The sequence below is a fragment of the Mastigoproctus giganteus genome, chromosome 7 (assembly GCF_048544385.1).
Source record: "Mastigoproctus giganteus isolate SK-2022 chromosome 7, ASM4854438v1, whole genome shotgun sequence".
NCBI classification, from domain to species: Eukaryota; Metazoa; Arthropoda; class Arachnida; order Uropygi; family Thelyphonidae; genus Mastigoproctus; species Mastigoproctus giganteus.
Genome location: NC_143581.1, coordinates 211821187 through 211833204, shown reverse-complemented (window position 1 = coordinate 211833204; position 12018 = coordinate 211821187). Strand labels below are relative to the sequence as shown.

The 12018-nt window shown below is 33.9% G+C and overlaps 1 protein-coding gene across 1 annotated transcript in view; it reads right to left on the bottom strand.

Moving 5' to 3' along the window:
* The window catches only part of LOC150083651 (U3 small nucleolar RNA-associated protein 14 homolog A), a 114970-nt gene that overhangs the window by 17860 nt on the left and 85092 nt on the right, over nt 1–12018 (bottom strand). The window contains exon 12 of the mRNA XM_090377418.1: nt 3301–3378. Within this exon, the coding sequence (XP_090233544.1) occupies nt 3301–3378 (78 nt within the window). The remainder of the gene's footprint in view (nt 1–3300; nt 3379–12018) is intronic.

The window sequence follows — 12018 nt, the reverse complement described above, 5'->3', positions numbered from 1 at the left end:
TCCTTGAAAATTTGCCCTATCCAGCCATTTCCTAAAAAAGGGGGATAAATACCTTTCATACAATTATTGTCCCATTGCATTTACTTCTACTCTTTCTAAATTAATGGAGAAATCCATTGACCACCAACTCCTAAACTATCTAGAAACTTTTTATCTGATCAATGACTGCCAGTATGGAATCCATCAGTGTTGATCTACTGGTGATATTCTGGTTTATGTTATCCATCTATGGAAAAATTCAATGGAAAAGTTTGGTGAAACTCAAGCAGTTGCTCATGACATTTCAAAGACTTTTGATTTTGATTGTGTTTGGCATAGAGGTCTTCTAAATAAGCTTTCATCTGATGGTTTGCCAACTGTTTTTTGTAATTGGGTATCCAGTTTTTCTCTCTTATTGCTCACTGCATGTGATGGTAGTTGTCTTCTAATTGATGTCCTCTGTCTTCTAATTTTTCCACTAATGCTGGTGTTCCCCAAGGTCCAGTACTTTCTTCCATCCTTTTCCTCTTGTATATTAATGACCTTCTTCCATTGACTGGAAATCCTATCCACAGTTTGCCAATGATGGCACATTGCATTCCACCTTCCAGTTTGAGAAACTTTACCCTGAACAAACAGCATCAAATTCTCGAATATCCACCACTAATTTCTTAAATGCTGATCTCCAAGTAATTCTCCACTATTTTCAGTTAATTTCATTCCTTCTAAAACTCAGTTCTGTCTTATAGCTTGCAAAAAAGGATTCTTCTTCTTCTTCTTCTTCTTCTGCTCCTATGCTCATCTTTAATGATACTCAGATTTCTAGACAAGATCAAATATCTCTATTAGGGATTACCTGACTTCTAATCTCTCTTGGCATAAGCACATCCCAAATACTGCTTCCCCTGCATCTAAGAAAGTGGGTTTTCTTTTTTTGTTCTCTGCATTATTTTTCTTCTAAACAGCTACTCATTCTACAAATCTCAAATTTGCCCAATCATGATATATAGTTCCCACATCTGGGGCAGTGCCGCCATAACTACTCTCAGGCTTCTAGACTCCACTGAAAGGAAGTCAGTTAGGTTGATCAATGACCCATCCTTTACGATGTCTCTTCACTCTCTACAGACATATATCCACACTATCCCCCCTCTCTCTCTCTCTCTCTCTCTCTCTCTCTCTCTCTCTCTCTCTCTCTCTCTCTCTCTCTCTCTCTCTCTCTCTTCCTAACCAGTCCAAACACATGCCACAACCAGTCAACATCCTTTTACTGTCCAACTTCAAACTTACAGAATCAACTTTTCTTCTTCCTCATTTATTCCATCAACTTCCCATTTTTTGGAACAATGTCCTTCACATGTATGTCCTGAAAATTATAACCTACAGAAATTCAAGTCTAATATCAACAAATATCTTCTTTCATCTTTGCAACCTTCAACCCACACATGGTACTAAGTACTACAGGTTCTAATACCTTTCGTGTTTGGGGGTTTTCGTAAAAAAAAAAAAAAAAAAAAAAAAAAAGATATATATATATATATATTTTTTTTTTTCCGCTATTTATATATATAAATTGTGAAAACTAGTGTCAAACAGAAAACATACACTGCACACTGGATAAAATAGAAGTTTGAATTAATTGCACATGGAACCTTTTTTGAAAACAATATTGCTACCTTTCCTGGATGTTGATCTTATAACAAAATTTCAAGAAAAAATCTCTGTTCGAATTAGTGAAAGTTGTTACAAACTTCTGAAATTAATCAAACTGAATCTTCATGGCCACTTTCATTTGTATGCAAAGAAAAAAGTGTGCTCTCCTCAAAATGAATTATTAATGTTGCAAACTAGGTAATCTAACTGACCAAAAGAAGAAAGAACAAAATCACTGAGAAATTTTCATAAATGGCAGCATTACTGAATGTTTAAAATCAAGATCTGTGAGTGGTCCTCACATGATGGTGGAAGTCGGTAACTATCATGCATTAGTCAATGGGCTAAAGTGAATACATATGTCCAGGCAAAGATGCAAAGTTAAAATTTCATAGCAGAAAAGTTCTATTACTATCAGAGGCTTCTTTACAGTTTTGGAGTGTTACATGATATAGACTCAGCTAGTGAAAAACATTGCTATTTGGATAATGGGTACTCCAACTGGGATTTCCAATTTTTCTAGGTGGCTGCTTCTATGAGGGAAGAGTGTAGATTTATCTCTTCAATGATTTGTTTTATGTACTGTTCTCACAGAGGCTTTCCAAGTTAATTTACAAACATACTCAGGGGGTTTCCCTAAAATGTCTTTTCCAATACAAGCTTAAAAATATTCAGAATCAATCCACTTTGTTGGTAGGCATGCAATGAAAATCTGTTGCTTCAAAGGAATTTTGAAAGTTTGTGTGTGAAGGGCAACCTGAGAGATAGTTAAATAGTTTACTATCTCTCAGGTTCTATCCATCCAGTATTCAATGCCTATAAAATGTTGTAAGTATGAATCAAAGGCAGAGGATCACATTGTTCAGTCATAAAAGGGTATAGGCATGAAGCATCTCTGAACATACCTGCATAACTGTCTTGGGAGCATAGCATCCTGAAAGTGCTTGATAACTGCCCAGAGTCTGTATACATTTTTATCCTTCTCTGCTTAACTGCTCTTTGAAGATTAGAAATAAACAGTCAGGATAATTTCCCATCTTCCAGTTCAACAAGTGCTGTTCTACACAGCTACAACTTTTTGAGAGGGAGAGATGGTATTCTAATTCTTTCTCAGACAACATACACACATAAGGGGTTCCTGTTGTACAATTATTTTTGCCAGCATCATCTTTTTTTTTTTTTTTTATGATTTGGAATCTGTTTTACATACCAGTTCAAACATGTGCTTCAACTAGCTTTTTCTCTTCCTCATTTATCCCTTCTATTCATTCGAATAAACTTCCTTCATATATATTTCTTTAAAATTACAATATACAGAAATTCATCTCCAATGTCAGCAGGTATCATATGTCCTACCAATCTTCAACTCATACACACAGTGCTGTAGGTCCCAGAAGTCACCAAAAAAATTTACTTATACGCCTCCATTCTATCCAGGTGCTTCTTCATGAATGCAAGTGATTAGTATCATCCACATTTGGAAGCTATTGCAGATGGTTATGATTGTAAGTTTGCCACCCATTATATGAAAAATACAAAATAAGAAAAATACAGATCATGTTAGATTTAAATAAATTTGGTATTACAGAAACAAAGAGCACAAATCAAAAGTTTCACAAGTTTTTAAAATAAATTTGTATAACAGCTAGAAAAGTTGCAACTACTTACTTGCTGATTGTACTTAGATCGAATAATTTGTTGCCTTGACCACTTGCCAGTATTTTTATGTTTTAAAGTCATTCTTTCCTGAAAATAGAAAAATTTTTTCTAGTTTAATTTATTATATATCTTTGCACACTTCTTACTCACTCAGATATATGAGTAAGAATTTTTATTATCCTTTTCAGTTTAAGGTATTAAACTAAAGGTATTAAATTCAGACGAATTAATGGCCAAGATGTATATAAATGCCAAATAAGACAAAAAAAAAAGTTAGAAAATATATTCTATATTCACTTCTTATATTCATTATCTACTTTTGGAGTTTAAAACTTGAGTAGAAAAAAAATCACAGAAATATTGACAGTTTCACAAGTTTGTGTTTTTCAGTTATATAATGATGCCCCCCAAAATGTCTTTTTCTGCTACCTACTTTGACTTGGTTATATCTTGAACTCAATTTTATTTTCTTTGTGCTGTCATTTAGCATAATGTATTGATGTCTGTGGAATTTACATTTTCAGTTAGATTTCAGCTATTCTGTACACTGATAAAGATATAATAATTTTGATGTCAAAGTTTTCTGATGATACAAAGGTTGGGAAGGCAGATAATAACAGCAACAAAGGTATGCTACTTGAACAAAACTAAGGTAAATTATTTATAATCTATGTATAATCTATTATATATATTATATTATATTATAATGGTCGCATTATAATAAATTCCAACAGACTGGGGATGAGGAAATATCTCCATTTATGATGGTAGTTTCAATGGCAAATGGGTAATTACAAAACCTGTAAGTTTTAACATCTGTGACAGGGAAAAATATGATTGATAAAAGATGTACTGTAGCATAATTTAAATAGGAATAAAATTATATAAGAACCACAGCATGAGTCTGTTAAAGAGAAATCATGTTTTAGTGGTGAGCTATTACAAGCCATGTCACAAGGGATCTGGGTGCAAAGAATAATTTTACTATAGTATATTTAGACTTTAGTAAGACTTTTAATGCAGTACGACATGAATTCCATTTGTATAAACTGAAACAAAAGAGCCAATGGTGGGTAAGGTACTCCAGTGTATAAAAGGTTGGTTAAATGTAGATGATAAAGGATGTGGGAATAAGAGTGGAAATCCAAAGAATTCAACAGTTGGTCTCTTATTGTTTCTGATATTAGTTAATGACATTGATAAAGATATAACAAGTTTGATGTCAAAGTTTTCTGATGATACAAAGGTTGGGAGGGCAGATAATAACAGCAACAAAGGTGTGCTACTTGAACAAAACTAAGGTAAATTATTCAGGCAGTCTGAAAAATGCAAGTTAAAGCACAGTGCTAATAAATGTAAGGTTCTACATTTTGGTAATGTTAATCCTAGACTGTCTTATCACTTGGAAAGTGGGAGACAAGGTAGTTAATAATTAAAAAGGCTTAGGGGTAACTACAATGTATAGTTACCCTTAAGCCTTTTTAATTATTAACTACCTTATCTAACAAAACAGGGGTAACTGTACATTGTACAGTTTTGTTAGACAAGGTAGTACAGTTACCCTTACAGCTAACTGTACAATGTAGAGTTACTCCTAGATTGTACACTGTACAATCTGGCATTAAATTTTCTCAAACATTACAAACAGGCTACCAGGATAGCATAGTATTTATCTGTGGTGTACAGGAATTTTGATAGTAGGAAAATTCCATTATATTATGGAACAATATCCAAAGAGGGTATTTTCCCATTATATAATGCATTGTTTAGAAAACATCTTGAATATTGTTGATACATTTGGAGATCTCAGGAAAGATATGGATCCCTGGAAAAGGCACATCAAAGAGCAACAAATTTAGTTATTGGCATAGATTAATATGTTGTGTACAGAGACATCAATTTTGTGATTTGCACAAACTAATGTGGTCAGTTTCTTAAATTAACAGAATGTATTTGTAAAATAGAAGTAAAAAAGGTGTGTTTTTTTTTTTGTCAAAGCACACTTTATTTCACAAAATATAAATATAAAGAAAATAATGTGCTATTATCTAAAAGAATTAGTTTTAGATAATAGCACATTCTAAAAGAATTAGTTCTGACATTTCTAAAAGGAATGTCAAAACTAATTCTTACCATCTGAAACTTAATATACTTAGATTTTGCAGGATTCACTTTCAAATACAGAAGAAATGTTAGTCTGATTTCCATTACTTCCATTATTAGAAACAGAAGTTATATCAATCCTATAACTGGTGTAAAAATATCATCATTGTATGAAAAAAGTTTGAATGGATCTTAAAAAGGGAAACAAAATCAATGAAAATAATATAACAAATATGGAACCTCCCTAAGGTAACTCAATACTAGTAAAACTAATATAACAAATATGGAACCTCCCTAAGGTAACTCAATACTAGTAAAACTAATAATGAAACCTATTTTAATAAAAGTAGACATTCTTATTCAAAAGCAATAATTCTGATAGTTTCAAAACAGGCCCAAAGATAAAACATCATTTTTGAAGCGTGACTAATAATCCAAAACAGAATTCAACATGCCTGACATCTAATGGCAAAGTTTCAAGGCTGGCATTAAAAAAAAAAGAAAATCGAATGAAATGTTCGTATCTTTATGCATATATTAATGTGTGTTTTGTTGTAAGTTGTAAGCTGGCATCTGGCGTTTAGCAGTCAGGGGGCAGGAGAAGAAAGGCTCCACTACCCCCTGACTCCTATCCCAAGCCACGAGGAGGCAGCTAGGTTCTACCATCAAGAGACACGTACCGAGGTTGCCACAAGGAGAACCTCAAAATAATTTAGGAAGGAAGAAGGGGAGAGAGGATGAAGAAAAGGAATAAAAGAAAAGAGGAACACAAATATCCTCTAGAAATATAAGCAGAAGAATATAAAAGAGAAAAGTAAGAAGACTACAAGGAACATGTAATTAAAAACTAATTATCAACAGCTATGCATATATACATACAATCAATTTTACCCAGTAATCATAATAAACCCAGTCATAATATTAACCATTAGGGCAGATAATAACTTAAAATCAAATTTAAAACTCCAAAAACAACAAGGCAAGAATCATACCAATAAGCAATCGAAAGACTGCAAATCAATAGGAACACAAAACCTTGAAAAACTTAAAACTGAAACAGTCAGTAAAACCACCAACCATCAATCAGCAAAACCACCGACAACACGATTAATGCAAGATAACAACACATAACAAGGTAATTAATCTAATACCACTTCCAAAACTCAAGACACAATCAGAGAGCAAGTCCAAATAGACAACTTAAAATTTAACTTAACAATAATCAAGCAGTATCTTACATTTTAACAAATGATAGTCTGAACCCAACCCCGACACCAGAAAACTGGGATCAGGGTCAAGCCAGCAAACACAAAAACAGGCTGTCACGACAGAGACATCCAAACAAAACAAGACGAAAACACTAATGTTGAGAATCCTCAACCAGTACTGATAGCAATTTACTAAACAGCCACGACAACTTTTATAATATTCAAGTTCAGCTGAAACTATCATCACGAACAAACAAATAGAAGTTAAAACGATAAAACAGGTCATAAAATCTAAAACCCTTTATGCAGCAACTCGCATAAAATCATTTTAAATAAGTTCAGGTTTAAACAACTATTAAGGTTATTAAGACAACAGAACCCCTGCTGCCAAAGACATATGACCCAAGCTATGGGTGAAAGACCCACTAAAACCCCGAACCCTAGTACAGGGGGTCGGCAACCTTTTTGAGTGAAGAGCCATTTTTATCTAATTAAAAAAAAAAAAAAAGAGAGAATCCGAAGAGCTGCATTTCAGCTCATGCTGGGGGGGGGGGAAGTTTTTTAAGAGATGGAATAGTGGGAAAGTGTTTTATTAAAAAAATATATTTTTTAAATTATTATTTATTAATAATATTTCTAATTAATGTGACTTTTGCTGCTGAACTTCTTGAACGAGTTTCTCAACATCAGGGAAGCATGCTGTAATTTTCATCTTTAAACATGCTGAGAGAGTTGCATTGTTCAAACGGTTTCTTGATTTATTTTTAACATAGTTCATGTTCGAAAATATTTGCTCACTGAAATTCGTCAAACCAAAAACTGAGAGAAGTACAAACGCAAATATTTTCAAATTTATATATGTGTCCAGTAAGCTACACCAGGCATCGAACAAAATTTGGTCTTGCTTTTTCAACTCATCTATCGGCATCCATTTATGTAAAATTGCAAGGGCAGCCTTTTGCCTCTCCAAAGACATGTGGAGTGCAAGACTTAAGGCATTTAAGTCTTGCACTCCACATGTCCTTGATTTTTAAGTCCTCTAACTCCATTTCAAACTTTGCTTCATGTGAGCTAAAAGTTAAAGGGCCGCAGTCACATGCTCAAAGAGCCGCATGTGGCTTCTGAGCCACAGGTTGCCAAGTACAGCATTTCCCAAACTTTTTTAGTCACAGAACACTTTTAAACTCACAACATATTCACGGAACACTTTTCATCTCACAACATATTCATGGAACACTTACGAAACACAAGTTTAACAGGAGCCAAAGAACTGTTTGGCTAATATTTTATTACAATTGATGCACTGTGCATCAGGAGCATCTTTATTTCCGACACATGTAAAGCCGAAATTAAACTGTCATTATACTTTCATTTTGGTCTTTTATTAGTTGATTCCTGTTTTTAAATTTCAGATTTTCGGGGAACAAAAGGCTGTGATTGTTCATCCTCACTTTGAAGCGTGACAATATTGTGTTCATTTTCATTGACCATAGTTGCACTACTAGAAGTACTTTGCTTCTCGTTTTAAAGTTCCTTTTTTCAACCACAAATCCATGGACACGTTTTCATAATAATATTTTGAAATACTAATAATCATCAAAAAAACATTTATACAAGGAAGTGAGTTTAGTTATGATATCGGTTCGCTTCCTCCTCTCCTTCAACCCGTGTACTCCAGGCTAAATCACATAAGAATGGCATACTAGATCACCACATTGCTACTTTTTCATAGGTGTCACTACCTCTACACATACTTCTCTATGCAAAGCCCGCCAAAATAAAGTGTTCCGCAGTCTATTTGATTATTAGTGTATGCCAGTATATTAATAACAAAAAAATAAATAAATAATGTTAAAAATTATAATGATACAAAAGTGGTGTATGTTACAAATATGCAAAAATTTATTTATTTTATTACTTTAATTATCAATTATGATTTTTCATGGAACACTTGTTCACATCTCACGGACCACTAGTGTTCTGCGAAACACAGTTTGGGAAATGCTGCCCTAGTACACCCTCATATGTACTGCAAATTTGGTTTGGATCAGCCTATAAAAAGAAAAAATAAATTTTGTTCTGACAAATGAGCAATTTATACCTCATAAATGCTGTGCCAGCAATAATCATTGCACAAGGTAATGGACTCCAATAATGGAATGTATATACCCTTTGTTGCGATTTAGAATTGGGACCTGATATAAAAATAGAGGGGGGATTGCGCCAAGAACAGATATGATAATTGTATTTCAACCTTATGAGAATCAAGTTGACTGTGCAGATCAATTCCAGTAGTGCTTAGTGGTTGCAGAGTGGGAGAAGTTTGTTGTATGAATAGCTTCCCCATGTTCTGATCTCTGGTTCTCAACCCTTCTAGAAGATTTCTACAGTATAATAACCCCACAATCAGGACAATGCACATGACAGACAACTGTACTCTGCATAAACAGTGGGATGGAGGTTTTGAAGTGTGTGATGATGGAGCAGGACCTCCTTCCAGGAAGCTAGGTACAATGAATATGATAGCTGTACAGCATTCATGCAAGATGTTCAGAGACACCTAGATAGTGGAGCAGATAAACTGTTGCTGCCAATTCAGAGGGGAAAGAAGATAGACAGGCATCTGACATTATGTTCACTCACCTGTAACTTCAGTTACAGGTGAGTGAACAAATGAACAATTTGGAGGACAGTTGAGGACCTGATATCTGAAATCGAGGGAGCTATCCATACAGCTAACTTTGCCCACTCAGCCTTTGCTGAGGCACTGCTGGAGTGAGCATCATGGTTGACTTGATTATCCTAAGGTTGATACATATACAGTTATCATATTCATTTTTGGCTGAGACCTTCCATATTTTTACATCAAGTCCCAATGTAAATAATGGACTCCACAATAGGATGTATCCTTTTGTTGTTATTTGGTTTTTAGGAGCATTAGCAACTAAGGCCATATTGCTCCGGGATATGCGGTGGTCATTCCCTGACCTTTCCGCATCCTCCGTATTTGGTGGTGACGGGCTCGAACCCCGGTCTAATCAAGAAGCGTGTGCTATGCACTGCTGCTCCTTCCCACCTGGTTACGGAGGCGCCCTATCCTTTTATGGAGTCCACTATCTTACACAATGAAGGTTTCTGGCACAGCACCTATGAGGCATTAATTGCTCATTTGTTTTTGGAACAACAAAAATGACTTTTATTTCCCCCCCACCTCCTCCTCCTCTCTTCTTAGTTTTGAATACAATGTGCCATTTTGCCATGTTACTGCTGTCTCTTTGTTATGTGGTAAGAATTTTTACTGCATACAGCTCTGAAAGCTCCTCTCTTTTTATGTGGATTTGTATATATATATTTTTTGAATTTTTTATCCTTTATTAATGCAAATATTTTTATTGTTTTAATTTATATTTTTCTTTTTACTATTAAAATCAGTTTTATTCTGTTGAGTCATTGTGACAAAACTTTTATCACATCATGTATTTTTTTTTTATCTATAATACTGTTAATTTGTTGTAATATTAGTTTTTCGTTTACATTACTATTACATTTCGATTGTATCCAAATGATGTTATCATTATATGGAACTTTTTTTTTTTGGTGCTAAACTATAGTTTAAACCTTTGTGAAGATCGCAATTTGTTTCAGTTAAGAAGTGACATGAAAGAGTCATAATAAATTGCTATAAGCTGGACTTGTCTGAGTAAAACCTATGGACTGGGTCCACAAAAGTATAACATTGTTGTGCATTGTTGATGCATTTTTATCATTTTTATTCTGTTGAGCCAATGCAACAAAAATTTTATTATGTCACACTTTTAAATTCATCTTTAGAAAGGTAGAGTATAATTCTGGTTCTTTATTTATAATGCTGTTAATTTTTTGGAATATATGTTTCTTGTTTATATGCTATTTAATTCAGCCTGTGCATGAATGATATATTCATTATATGGAACTTGTTTAGTGCTACACCATAATTTAAACATTTTTAAAGGAGATCACAACCTATTTCAGTAAATCATTAACCAGAAAGATTCACTATAAATTCATAATATATTAGCTAGGCTTATCTGAGTATAATATTGCCAAACTTTTAACAGATGAGTTGAAACACTTAATAAAGATTCTTATCGAAACATTTATTCATACACAGAAACACTGATATCTTAAATTTGGTTATATTTTTTGTTATCCACCAGTTCTCAGGGAACACTATCTCCCTTGCTCTAAATGCAGATATGTAATTGTGTTAGGTTACATCAGCTTCCCTCTCATCTCCAAATATAATACTTATGTCTGTTCAGACATAAGTGTAGTAGCACTATCATTACACTACCTTAACTACTTTATTAATTCAACCTGAATTTCATCACCTTAGTTAGTACAAAGTTTCTTCAGTAGAAGTTACCTTTGATTGGTTGTGTAATTGTTTTTTTTTTTTTTCTCTTTCAAGTGTACTTTAAATGATTACAGTGTTTATGTTTTTCATTCCTTGTTTAACATGTTACCAATTTAACATGTACCACTGTTGGTTGCAGGATGCATGACACTGGAATAACTAAGGGCATGAAATTCACCCATTTTAAGCTCTCTCTCTTTTTGTCTAGCCTAACACTTAATAGGACTGCATTCCACTTGTTTTACCATTACAGGCTGTATCTTAATGTCATTGTTTCATATATAAAGCATTTAGGGCTGAAGCCTCAAGCTATGGAAAAGTCTAGACTATGTATAAGTATAGTGCAAAAGCATCAATAATACATAGCCAAATCTGAATTAACAGAATGTTAGCAAAACGGCATCGTTTTAAGTTATATCTCATATTGTGAATACCTTCACAATGAGTTGCCGCATACCCACCCACCGAAGAAGGGCCAAATAGCCCCGAAACGGTGCCGTCTGGGTGGTGGTATCCATCTGAGAATAAGTAACATTAGTCTTCTCCACGGGTGAAGCGTTACTTATTCGAAGTAGTGCAATATCATGGCAACTCGTGAAAGTATTCACAATATGAGATATAACTTAAAACAATGCCACTTTGCTAACATTCTGTTAATTCAGATTTGGCTATGTATTATTGAAGCTTTTGCACTATACTTATACATAGTCTGTCATTGTTTCAGTAACTTATGGGTCTCAGATGACTGGTGATGTCATGCTTCCCTGACTGACAGAGTTGTTTACAACCCAATGTTCAGTACCTCTGATAAAAGTGATGTTACCCATCAATATCATCTGAGGCACTAAATTTACAGAGGTACAAATTGGCTTAAACAATATTTTTAATAAATAATGTATGTTTTTTTTTATAATGTAGTACATACTGTTGTTAATTTAATATCTATTGAATCCAACAGGATGTCTCTTAGAAGATATACTAACTGACAATTTGCTTGGTGCACATTAGGTTATCCTTTTT